Raw genomic sequence first — 13,068 nt, 5'->3', positions numbered from 1 at the left:
ACAAGCTGCCGTCCACAGAAGGCCACATAATTCGTTTTTCCTCGCCCGGCACATGGAAGCATCTCCTTTCCTTTGCTTTTGCGGTGTCAATAGCCCGCTGGCTTACCTTGTAGTTCTTGTGATCCTGCTGTGATTCGCTGCGTGCCACACGTTCAGTCGCCTGTTGCCTCGTCCTGCTCTGCCCATTGAGGGGGGAAGTGCCGTTTTCTAAGTGGTTGTGGGAGCACTTGTGTGTTACCGTGAATTTCATGGGATAATGATTCCCTTTAATTCTGATGTTTAAACCTTTTGTTTGTACTGTCTCTGACTCTGTACTCAATAAAGTTCTGACACAATCAAACCTAGAACGTGTGTGTGTGTGTGTGTGTGTGTGTGTGTGTGTGTGTGTGAGGCCTCTGCATCTCATGCCACTTAGGAAGATGGTTCTCGCTCTATAAAGTATGTTATGGTGTCCGTTAGTCACAGTTTCACATTTGGATAAAAAAGTGGGTGGAGCCAAAACCGGTTTGGCTCAGTGGATAGAGCATCAGCCTGCGGACTGAGAGGTCCCAGGTACGATTCCAGTCGGGGGTGTGCAGGAGGCAGCTGGTCGATGTTCCTCTCTCATCAATGTTTCTAGCTCTCTATCCCTCTCCCTTCCTCTCTCTGAAAAAATCAATAAAATATATTTTTTTAAAAAGAGTGGAGCCGAAACCGGTGTGGTTCAGTGGATAGAGCGTCGACCTGCGGACTGAAAGGTCCCAGGTTCGATTCCGGTCAAGGGCATCTACCTTGGTTGCTGGCACATCCCTGGTAGGGGGTGTGCAAGAGGCAGCTGATCAATGATTCTCTCATTGATGTTTCTGACTCTATCCCTCTCTCTTCCTCTCTGTGAAAAATCAATAATATATATATATATATATATATATATATATATATATATATATATATTTTTTTTTTTTTTTTAAGTGAATGGATACAAGGAGTGGATCGTTTTATGCAGAGCGAGTCAACTTGGCCAATCCTGTTAAGCCACTGGCATGAAACATCACCTTTATTACGTTTATCTGATGGAATGCGTGTGTGTGTGCTCACAGAGACAGTCTTCTGAGCCATAAGACATTCTCACTAGGGTTTCATTAGGTACAAGGAACCTGTGGGTGAAATTTGGGGCCTGCTAACATCAGTGTCACACTGAGTCTTCCCTGCAGAAGGATAAACATCTGCTCAAGTCTTTCACCCTCCCTCTATGAACTTGCGCCATTTTCTCTGTGCCCGTATCCACGTGGGGTGGCCAACGCATTGCCTGTCTTCTCAAAGAGAACACGGTATGAAGGGTAAGGCAAGTCAGACGTAAGGGAACAGGGCGTGGTGTGAACGGTGGTGAACTGGAAGATGCATGCCCACCTGCAGGTGTTCAGACTCCTTTTTCATTTCACGCATGCCATTTCTTGCCGAGGGGTCCTCAAACTTTTTAAAGTGGGGGCTAGATCACGGTCCCTCAGAGAGCTGGAGGGCCGGACTATATGAACTACTAATTCCTACTGTAACCCCTCGGCTGCGCTCACTGCCCAAAAAACCTGGCGGGCCGGATCAGACTCCTGCGGGCCGCATGTGGCCCGCGGGCCGTAGTTTGAAGCCCCCTGAACGCATGCCATTTCTGGCCGAGGAGCTCAGCTGGTTGGAGTCTAGTCCCGATGCGCCAAGGGTATGGGTTCTCCCCCGGTCAGCGCACATACAAGAATTAATGGCCGAAGCCGGTGTGGCTCAGTGGATAGAGCGTCGGCCTGAGGACTGAAGGGTCCTGGGTTCGATTCCAGTCAAGGGCATGTACGTTGGTTGCGGGCACGTCCCTAGTGGGGGGTGTGCAGGGGGCGGCTGGTCGATGTTTCTCTCTCATCGATGTTTCTAACTCTCTATCCCTCTCCCTTCCTCTCTGTAAAAAATCAATAAAATACATTAAAAAAAAAAATAGATACCCAGGTCACCCACCTTCAGAACAACTGCTATTCCTGATAAAAAAATCTCTATAACCTCTCTGAGACGGGAGCTGCTGCTGCTGTGGCTATTTCTCAGCTAATTGTTTAGGTCGTCATGTTTTCTTTGAATACCACAGTATCTTTTCATTTTACGGTTTATTTAGAGACTACTAGGCACTCTGCTGGGCCACTGACATGCATGATCTCATTGAACGTTCTCATTAACATTTTTGTGGTGAATCCTCACCCAAGGATATTTCTTCCATTGATTCTGAGAGAGAGTGGAAGGGAGGGGGAGATGGAGGATAATACGGATGTGAGAGACACATTGATTGGTTGCCTCCCGCCCATGCTCCAACCGGAGCTGGGGCTCAAGCCTGCGACTGAGGCACGTGCCCTTGGCCAGAACTGAACCCACGGCTCTTCAGTCCAAGTGCCAATGCTGTCACCACCGAGCAGGCCGGCCTTAACTTTCGAGGCAGTGCCATTATTACTTCTGTGACATAAAACGGAAGCTTACAAATGACAAAATGTTTCTCCGAATTTAGAAGGCTAAAAAATGGAAGAGCAAGGATTAGAACCAAGATCTATTTGACGCAGGCATGAGTGCCTCATTCTGGATGAGTCTTCGGAGAGCAAGGTGGATGTTGGCACAAGGAGGCTCCGTAAGGCAGGCTGGAACAAGGTGTCGGAGGGAGCCCGCTTAGGCTCTCTTGAGGAATGAGGGCGTCCACCTACAAACCAGAGGATGCCTCCGAGGGCTTTCAATGAGAGGAGCGATCTGATCAAACTATGTTTAATGGGTTGGTCTGCAGTGTGACAGAGGACAACGTGAGTGGTAAACGCAGTAAACCAGTGAGAAAGCTGTTTCCATAGTCCATGTCAAGTAGACTACTGTGCACTGGATGAAGAGGATGGAGTGGAAAGGATTAAAAGGAGATTCACCTTAGCCGGTGTGGCTCAGTAGATAGAGCGTCGGCCTGCAGACTGAAGGGTCCCAGGTTCGATTCCCGTCAAGGGCACGTACCTTGGTTGTGGGCACATCCCCAGTAGGGGGTGTGCAGGAGGCAGCCGATCGATGTGTCTCTCTCAGTGATGTTTCTAACTCTCTATCCCTCCCCCTCTCTGTAAAAACAAATCAATAAAATATATATATATATTTTTTTAAAAAGGAGTGAGACTCAAGGCGTATTTAGGAGATAAAACCTATAGCTTTTGGCAAATGACCGGACATGGAGGGCGAGGAGGAGGAAGAGGAGGAGGAGGAGGAGAGACTCAGGAAAGACTCCACCGCGTGGATTCTCCTGTGATGGGCCAAGTGGGCGCGCTGCCGGAAGGCCTTCCTGCAGTCCTGACACTCGTAGGGCCGCTCCCCGGTGTGGATCCTCTGGTGCAGGGTCAGCGAGCCGCTGTAGCTGAAGGCCTTCCCGCACACGTCGCACCCGAACGGCTTCTCGCCCGTGTGGATGCGCTGGTGCTGGGCGAGGCCCGCGTTCTGGCTGAAGGTCTTCCGGCACTCGGTGCACACGTACGGCTTCTCGCCCGTGTGGCTCCGCTGGTGCTGGGCCAGCGACGAGCTGTTGCCGAAGGCCTTCCCGCACTGGACGCACTCGTAGGGCTTCTCCCCCGTGTGCACCCGCTGGTGCTGGTCCAGGTACGCGACCTGGCTGAAGGCCTTGCGGCACACGCGGCACTCGTACGGCTTCTCCCCGGTGTGGACGCGCCGGTGCTGGGCGAGGTGGGCGTACTGGCTGAAGGCCTTGCGGCACTCCTTGCACTCGTACGGCCTCTCGCCGGTGTGGATCCTCCGGTGCACGATGAGGTAGCCGCGGTGGCTGAAGGCCTTCCCGCACACGCTGCACGCGTACGGCTTCTCCCCCGTGTGGATCCGCTGGTGCTGGGCGAGGAAGGAGCCGTTGCTGAAGGCCTTCCCGCACTCGACGCACTCGAACGGCCTCTCCCCGGTGTGAATCCTCTGGTGCTGCGTCAGGTGTGCGATCTGGCTGAAGGCCCTCTTGCACTCGCTGCACTGGTACGGCTTCTCTCCCGTGTGGACCCTCTGGTGCTGGGCGAGGTGCGCGTTCTGGCTGAAGGCCTTCCTGCACTCCTTGCACTCGTAGGGCCTCTCCCCGGTGTGGATCCTCTTGTGCTGGGCCAGGTTGGCGCTCTGGCTGAAGGTCTTCCCGCACTCCAGGCAGGCGTAGGGCTTCTCCCCGGTGTGGATCCTCTGGTGCAGGGTCAGGGACGAGCTCTGATGGAAGACCTTCTCGCACTCGTTACACTTCAAAAGCTTCTTTTCCACGAGGACTTTCTTGGGCTTCAGGTCAACCGGTTTTCCCCGGAGTCTCTTCTTTTGTGGCTCACGCTTGTGTGTTCTCTCTTTGGCGGGGAAACTCTGTTTTATGGCAAATATTGCGTCCTGGTGGAAAGCTTGCCAAGATTTAGCACAGTCCCTGCTTTGACCTTCAGAAAGGATTTCCTGATGAGTGATGATCGGTTGACTAAGACGGGCCTCCTTGCTTTGCAACTTGTTGTTAAAGCAGTCCCCCCCACTCTTAAGGTCTTCTATCAAACTGGGGTGATCCAGGCTGTAACTAAGATGGCTTCTTCCTGTTGTCGCTACTTTGGATGATTCTTCATGAATGACTTGCGTTGATGAAAATTCACTGTTTTTAAAGGCATGCTCCCCTTCTAAAAAATAATAAGAAAAAAAAGTCTTTTGTGCTTATGCAGAAGAAAATAATTTTTAAAACAAAAATCAGTGAATATAATACATAAGAACTTTAGAGAGTTGACTAAGGACATAAATTCATATATAATCAGTAAGGTAACTATCAGGAAAATTAAATACTGAAGAGGTTATTTTAAAATCACAATATATATATATAAAACAGTCTCCAAATACCCTTCTTCTTTTGCCTCAGTTTATCCTGCATTCAAGATATGTTCATTATTTTTACTTTTTATTTTTTTAAATAGATATTTTATTAGTTCTTTTACAGAGAGGAAGAAAGAGGGATAGCGAGTTAGAAACATTGATGACAGAGAGACATCAATCAGCTGCCTCCTGCACATTCCCCACCTGGGATGTGCCCACAACCAAGGTCCATGCCCTTGACCGGAATTGAACCTGGGACCCTTCAGTCTGCAGGCCGACACTCTATCCACTGAGCCACACCGGTTAGGGCTATGTTCATTATTTTTAGGAAAACTAATTTCATAATGTCGGAGTGGCTAAAATATCTCCGTAAGATCCCCAGACCCAAAGACACACCAGGCACTATTAGCTGCCTTAGGCTGGACATGGGCTCTGTGGTGTAACGTTCGCAGTCTGGAAAATGTCTTCCGGAATATCATTTTCTACGAGATGCATTCCAAACAAACGTAACCTTCCAGTTCATCCCTGAGGCTGAGATGCCTTTGGATGGAAGTAATTTTGTCTGAAATTTCTTGGTTTTAACCTGCCACAGGCCTTCATCTGCCTCTCCCTTTCCATTCCCCAATCAAATCACCTTCTCTTCTGATCCATGTTTCTCGATTGTTTCTCACCACTTTTATAATCAGCCCAACATTCCAATCATGGTTCACCAATGTACTAGTAGCACAGGAACATAAATAGAAAACCTTTTTTTAAAAAAAAATACATTTTTATTGATTTCAGAGAGGAAGAGACAGACAGAAACATCAATGATGAGAGAGCCTCACTGGTTGCCTGCCTCCTGCACGCCCCCTACTGGGAATCAAGCCCCAGCCCAGGCATGTGCCCTTGACCGGAAGTGAACCTGTGATCCTTCAGTCCACAGGCCAATGCTCTATCCACTGAGCCAAACCAGCTAGGGCCATACATATAAAACCTTTAATAACATTACGGCAAATCAGATCCAAAATAATAGGAAAGCACAATCATGACCAAGTATAGTCTATCCCAGGAATGCAAGGTTGGTTTAATGTATAAAAAATCAGCAGATTAAAGATGAAAAATCAGATGTCTAAAGAGTATTTTACTATATTTACAAAATTTCTCAGCAAACCAGGAATAGAAATCAACTTCCTAAAATTGAGAAAAGGCATCTAAGCAAATGAACATGAACTTAATGGTGAAAGATTTCCCCTTAAGACTGAGAACAATGCAAGTATATGTGCTCTCACCAATTCTTTTCAACCCTGTACAGGAGACCGGAGCCATTATAATAACAAGAAAAATAAGGCATAAGGAACAGAAGGGAAGAAATAAAACTACTGGCACATGGCATAATTGTCTAGGCAGAAAATGCTCAACTACTGGATGAATCTAGCAAGGTTGTAAGATAGTTAATATAAAAATCACTTTACATTCTTGAATATTAGCAGCAAGTAATTGGAAGATGGGAGTTTTTAAGAATTCTATTTATAATAGCATACAAAAATAAGACTCACAAATTTATTTATTTTTTGTAGATTTTTAAACCACTATACTGAATGACTATAAAATATTGCTAAGAGAGCCAACACCAGTTTGGCTCAGTGGAGAGATTGTAGGTTTGATTCCGGTCAAGGGCATGCACCTTGGTTGTGGGCACATCCTCAGTAGCGGGTGTGCAAGAGGCAGCTGATTGATGATTCTCTCTCATCAATGTTTCTAAATCTCTATCCCTCTCTTCCTCTCTATAAAAAATCAATAAAAAAAAATATATATATTTTTTAAATAGAACACTTCACAACAGATATATGAATGGCCAATAAGTTCATGAGAAGACGCTCAGCACTGTTAGTAAAATAATGAAAAACGAAATGAATCAATCCTTCAACCAAAAAGAAAAAAAAATGAGAGACGCTGAAACCAGTTTGGCTCAGTGGACAGACGTCAGCCTGCAGACTGAGGAGTCCCGGGTTCGATTCCGGTCAAGGGCATGTACCTGGGTTGCGGGCGCATCCCCAGTGGGAGGTGTGCAGGAGGCAGCTGGTCGATGTCTCTCTCTCATCGATGATTCTAACTCTCTATCCCTCTCCTTTCCTCTCTGTAAAAAATCAATAACATATATTTTTAAAAAAGAAAAAAAAGGAAATGAGTGACGGAAGGAAGGCATAGGGGCTTCGCTGTGCCTGGGTGTTTTCCCGTGTTGGAGAGACTCGTGCAGCACGACAAGGCGAGGCCCAGGGGACCCGCGAGGGCACGTACACCGAGAGCAGACGCTGGGGACCTTGTGCGAAAAGCCGGCGCGACGTGTGCCCCAGGCCGGGGGCTCTGAGGAAGCCCCCGACGAGACCAGTGGCTGCGGGACCCTCGGACGGCAGAGCTCAGGCTGCGGCATGGCCTCCGCCTCCCCCGCTCCCTCACTCACCGGAGCCCGTGCCTCCTGGCCCGGCCCTCCCCGCCGTCCAGGGCTCCCGTCCTCGCTCCAGGAGTGAGATCACCGCCGGCTCGGAGATGGAAACTCCTGTGGGAGGAGCAGAGGGGGCGTGAGCCGGGCCCTGAGGTCAGATCAGGCACCTCGGTCCTCAAGAGAGGGGCCGAAGCCGGTGTGGCTCAGTGGATAGAGCGTCGGTCTGCGGACTAAAAGGTCCCGGGTTCGATTCCGGTCAAGGGCATGTACATTGGTGGCCGGCACATCCCCAGTAGGGGGTGTGCAAGAGGCAGCTGGTTGATGATTCTCTCTCATCGACGTTTCTAACTCTCTATCCCTCTCTCCTCCTCTCTGTAAAAAAAATCAATAAAAGCCGAAACCGGTGTGGCTCAGTGGTAGAGCGTCGGTCTGTGGACTGAAGGGTCCCAGGTTCGATTCCGGTCAAGGGCATGTACATTGGTTGCAGGCACATCCCCGGTGAGGGGTGTGCAAGAGGCAGCTGGTCGGTGTTTCTCTCTCGTCGGCTTTTCTAACTCTCTATCCCTCTCCCTTCCTCTCTGTAAAAAAATCAATAAAATATATTTAAAAAGGAGAGAGAGAGAGAGAGAGGGAGAGGGAGAGAGAGAGGGGGACGCAGGGGCATCAGAGACAGAGGTAAGGAAGAGGAAGGGATCGAAGGAAGAGGAAGGGATCGAAGGAAGAGGAAGTCGTAGGGAGGGTCTGAGGAAGCTGCCAGCCCCACAGAACTCGGCCTGTTTCGGGGAGCACGGGGACGAGAAACCCGGTAGGTGGACCAGGGGCTTCCCAAACCGCACGTGAGGGAGCGGGCCCGGCGGGCAGGGTCTGGACCGCGGGGCGACCTCACCCAGCGACACCAGGTTCCTGTAGTTCTCCAGCATCACCGTCCTGTACAGACTCCTCTGAGCCAGGGTCAGCCGTGCCCACTCCTCCGGAGAGAAATCCACGGCCACGTCCCCAAAGGTCACCGAGTCCTGGAACGGCATCAGCACACCTCTGCCCAGCTGGCGTGCAGGGGGAAGGGCTCAGTCGCTTCCACTGCTGGTCCTCGGACCCCGCTGGTGCCCGAATCCGTGCCCCGGGCCTCTGGTGTGCATCGAAGATCCTTGGTCCTTCGTCCCCCACCCGCTTTCCCTCTGAGACTCATCAGTCTGTTCCATGTTGCCATGCCTGTGCGCTGAGTGTCTGCCCCCTGGTGGTCAGTGCATGTATTTTTTTTTTAATTGATTTCAGGGGGGAAGGGCGAGGGGGAGAGAGGGAGAAACATCAGTGATGAGGATCATGCATCGGCTGCCTCGAGCCCACAGCCCGGGCATGTGCCCTTGACCTGAATGGAACCTGGGACCCTTCGGTCCGCAGGCTGATGCTCTATCCACTGAGCCACACCAGCCAGGGCAGGGAGAATTTTTTTTTTTTTTTTTTTCCCTAAATGAAAATCATCTTCCTCCCCCGATTTCACATCATTGCATTATATGGTAAACTATAGTCACAGACACATGGCCTCTGGAGAGCTCCCGAGCCGTCGGCGGCACCAAGCTATTTCTTGAATAAAGATGAAGATGCTGCCCTGGCCGGTGTGGCCCAGTGGGTAGAGCATCAGCCTGTGGACTGAAGGGTCCCAGGTTCGATTCCGGCCAAGGGCACCTGCCTGGGTTTCGGGCTCCATCCCCAGGAGAGGGTGTGCAGGAGGCAGCCGATCGATGATCCTCTCTCATCACGGATGTTCCTCTCTCTCCCTTCATTTCCCCTCTGAAATAAAGGTATGCATGTTTTATTTAAATGCCGAGACGAGGAGGAAGCTCGCTGGGCTGTGGGGGACGCCCTGACGCCGGACTGGAGAAGATGAGGGTGGTGGGGCCTCTGGAGGCTGTGAGTTCCAGAACAGACCCAGAGTGCTCCCCTGCAGCCTGGGGAGGGAGGGAGGGAGGACGGACGCTCCTTACCTGGGACATGGCTCTCGGCCCACGGACGGACGGACGGTCGGACGGCGGGCAGCGCTCCGGCCTCCCTCAGGCTCCGCTCCCGCGGGGGGACAGGGTCCGGGGAACGGAGAGCTGGGGAGGGCGGAGGGCACCCTGCATCACCAGCCTGGACAGCCGCCCCCTCACCCCGCCACGGCGCCCATTAGGGGTACCCGGAGTCAGTCACCTGACGGGCACAACTCTTCCCCCCGCGCTTTATTTTATTTTTTTTTTTATAAATGTATTTTATTGCCGAAACCGGTGTGGCTCAGTGGATAGAGTGTCGGCCTGCGGACTGAAGGGTCCCAGGTTCGATTCCGGTCAAGGGCATGTCCCTTGGTTGCGGGCACATCCCCAGTGAGGGTGTGCAGGAGGCAGCTGATGGATGCTTCTCTCTCATCGATGTTTCTAACTCTCTATCCTTCTTCCTTCCTCTCTGTAAAAAAAATCAATAAAATATATATTTTATTGATTTTTATATCAATAAAAATATATCAATAAAATATGTTAAAAAATAAATAATTTTTTATTGATTTTTTATAGAGAGGGAGAGAGAGCTAAAAACGTCGATGAGAGAGAAACATCGACCAGCTGCCTCCTGCACACCCCCCACCGGGGATGTGCCCGCAACCAAGGTACATGCCCTTGACCGGAATCGAACCTGGGAGCTCTCAGTCGCAGACCGACGCTCTATCCACTGAGCCACACCGGCCAGCTCCGCGTCTGTGGTGCTAAGCGGGGCCAGTGCCTGCCCCTCGGAACGGCTCTCGCACGGGAGGGCTGGCTCCTCGGGGGAATTACTCAAGGCTCCATGGCAACGAGCGATTGAGTCCACTGGAATCCAGGCCCGACTTTTTTTTTTTTTTAATATTTAATATATTTTTATTGCTTCAGAGCGGAAGGGAGAGGGAAAGAGAGAGAGAGAAACCTCCATGATGAAGGAGAATCCCTGACCGGCTGCGCCCTGCACGCCCCACACTGGGGATGGAGCCTGCACCCCGGGCCTGTGCCCTGACCGGGAACGGAACCGTGACCTCCTGGTTCACAGGTCGACGCTCAACCACTGAGCCACCGGGCCGGGCTCCAGGTCTGACTTGTGACCTTCCCGCCAGGCGGTGACCCTGAAGGCAAACACGGCCCCACCCTTCCTACAAGGATGAGGGGAGCTGTGTAGTGGGCATCAGGGGGGCATGTGGCCTGGAGGACGGAGGGCCAGGCTCAGGGCCAGCTGCCCCCCGAAACCCCTCTCTCCACTTTCCCGAGCAGTTTCCCCGTGAGGGACCACACGGGGGTCACTGAACCCCTTCATCAGGGGTCATTCCCGGTCCTAACGGTGTGGCTCAGTGGTCAGGCCGTGGGCCTGCGGACTGAAGGGTCCCAGTGTGATTCTGGCCCTGGGCACAGGCCTGAGTGTGGGCTGGATCCCCAGGAGGGCCGTGCAGGAGGCAGCTGACCAGTGATTCTCATCATGGATGTTTCTCTCTCCTCTCCCTTCGTCTCTTTAATCCACATGTGTCAAACACAAGGCCCGCGGGCCAAATCCGTCCCGCCAGGCCTTGCAATGTGGCCCGCACCGCGCTGTCATCACTGCACTCCGCTGCGTTTCCATCACAATGACAGTTTGTGACTGTTCAGTAAACCATTCGGCCCGCGATTTAGGCTGGATTTTAGATTTTGGCCCCTTCTCTGATTGAGTTCGACACCCCTACTTTAATCGATAAAAATGTTTTTAATGTAACCGATGAAGGCATCAGTAAGGGGTACAGGTCTCTCCCTCCCTCTCTCCCCCCCCCCCCCTCTCTCTCCAGAATCACATTTTTAGAGGAGTTTTTCCCAGGAACCCAGCTCCCTCAGCGGGAAGCACCCAGGTTTGGGGTCACAAGGCCTCCGACACCGACACACAGCTGGGGCCCCGCGGAGCCCTGCTCCCCGGGACCCTCTGCCCGCCCTCTGCCCCAGCACCCGCTCAGGCTGCCCTTCACCCCTCAGCGCACAGTGGGTCTCCCCGCGGGGGAGGACCTGCACCGGGGGGAGGGCTGGGCCCTGTGTCCTCCCCTCAGGCCCATCGCCCCCTCCCCCCCGCACCCCAGACCCCGGGCACAGGGGCCCCGGCCCACTGTCTGCCCCTGTCACACCGGCCACCCTCGGCGCCACACACACACACACACACACACACACATACACACACATATACACACACACAGCCACACACACACACACACACACACACATATATGCACGCAGCCACACACACATACACACATATATGCACGCAGACATACACACACATATACACACATATACGCACGCAGACACGCACACAGCCACACACATACACGCATAATCACACATATACGAACACAGCCACAGCCACACACATACACGCATATACATGCATATACAGAGACACACATGCGCATATACACACATATACACACACAGACACACACAGACACACACAGGGTCCAACTGTTCACACAAGGACACACACACACATACATACACAGAGAGAGAGACACACAGACACACAGACACAGCCACACGGTCACACAGAGACATACATATACACACATATACACACACCCACAGGGTTCACAGGGACACACACATATACACACACACACACACACATACATACATACACACACATGCACACACACACAGTCTGACACTGACACACTCGTTCTCATCACAGCCTCTCGGTGACCCCGGCCCCCACTTTGCTCCCGGCCCGCGGACCGCTCCCCGCCTCCCCCCGCCCAGCGGGTACCTCCCTCCGCGCGGCGGGCCGGGTCCGGGGGCCCCGCATCTCCGCTCCGGGGCGGGGCCGGCGGGGCCGGGGCGGGACCGCGGACTCACAAAGGGGCCAAGGCGCTCGGGGGAGCCGCCGGCCGCAGTGGCCGCTGGGAAGTGTAGTCCAGGGAGAAACGGACGCGGCGCAGTGCATCCTGGGACCGCAGGCTGGGGGCGCGCCGGTGGCTCCACCTCCTCTTCTAGCCCCGCCCCTCTGGCTCCCGTCGCCCCGCCTCCCGCCCCGCCCCTGCCCAGGCGGCTGGCCGGACTGCGCAGGCGCCGCTTGCCCGGTGGGCCCCACTTCGCAGGAATGGCCCAGGGGGTCCTCCAGGTGCTGCCCGGGGGTCAGCCTCGCGGGCTGTTCCCTGGGGCTCGCGGCCTCCGTAGCATCCCGTCCTTCGCTCTGAAGGCTCCCCCACCGCCCAGCGCGGAGGCAGCGCCCCCCGGCCGGCCGCGGGCACAGGCTGGCCCCGCGCTCTGCGCCGCACCCCGGGCACTGCCGCCGGTGTCCACGGCCGGAGGGCGGAACGGCCTTCCCGGGGGACGCCCCTGCCGTTCTCCATTCCCTCCTCCCAGGGCCCGGCGCTGCCCAGCGCCTGCGAGACCCGTTTCTTACACATCCTTCAATTTTTAAAAACAAAACAAACACGTTTTTATTGATCTCAGAGAGGAAGGGAGAGGCAGGATACAGACACATTCATGATGAGAGGAGCCTGGAGCGGCTGCCTCGCGCACGCCCCCGCACACACTCGCACCCACAACCGGAGAGGCGAGCGCACACACTGCACACGCCCTGCACACCGGACCGCACTCTAGACTAGGGGTGTCGAACTCAATCAGAGAAGGGGCCAAAATCTAAAATCCAGCCTAAATCGCGGGCCGAATGGTTTACTGAACAGTCATAAACTGTCATTGTGATGGAAACGCAGCGGAGTGCAGTGATGACAGCGCGGTGCGGGCCACATTGCAAGGCCTGGCGGGACGGATTTGGCCAGCGGGCCTTGTGTTTGACAC

The 13,068-nt window shown here is 53.2% G+C and overlaps 1 protein-coding gene across 1 annotated transcript; it reads right to left on the bottom strand.

The window, feature by feature from the left end:
* Positions 1-2,463: 2,463 nt before the first annotated feature.
* On the bottom strand, positions 2,464-12,109 carry ZNF583 (zinc finger protein 583). Its single transcript, XM_045580379.1, has 6 exons — positions 12,032-12,109; positions 9,244-9,354; positions 8,148-8,304; positions 7,280-7,375; positions 3,130-4,649; positions 2,464-2,892 (listed from the first exon to the last, which is right to left on the bottom strand). Exons 2-5 carry the CDS (start codon positions 9,250-9,252, stop codon positions 3,151-3,153), a joined length of 1,761 nt encoding a protein of 586 aa, XP_045436335.1. The 5' UTR covers positions 9,253-9,354; positions 12,032-12,109; the 3' UTR covers positions 2,464-2,892; positions 3,130-3,150.
* Between the last annotated feature and the right edge of the window lie 959 nt (positions 12,110-13,068).

The sequence above is a fragment of the Pipistrellus kuhlii genome, unplaced genomic scaffold (assembly GCF_014108245.1).
Source record: "Pipistrellus kuhlii isolate mPipKuh1 unplaced genomic scaffold, mPipKuh1.p scaffold_m20_p_123, whole genome shotgun sequence".
NCBI classification, from domain to species: Eukaryota; Metazoa; Chordata; class Mammalia; order Chiroptera; family Vespertilionidae; genus Pipistrellus; species Pipistrellus kuhlii.
The sequence above is the reverse complement of the archived record's forward strand: the minus strand, read 5'-3'. Positions and strand labels throughout refer to the sequence as shown.

What these genes read in the sequence shown, in the direction of transcription:
- ZNF583 (XM_045580379.1), bottom strand. An exon ending in CAGGAACCTGGTGTCGCTGG is followed by an intron (nt 7,376 to 8,147) that starts GTGAGGTCGCCC and finishes CTCCTCCCACAG; the next exon opens with GAGTTTCCATCTCCGAGCCG. An exon ending in GCCAGGAGGCACGGGCTCCG is followed by an intron (nt 4,650 to 7,279) that starts GTGAGTGAGGGA and finishes ATTATTTTTTAG; the next exon opens with AAGGGGAGCATGCCTTTAAA.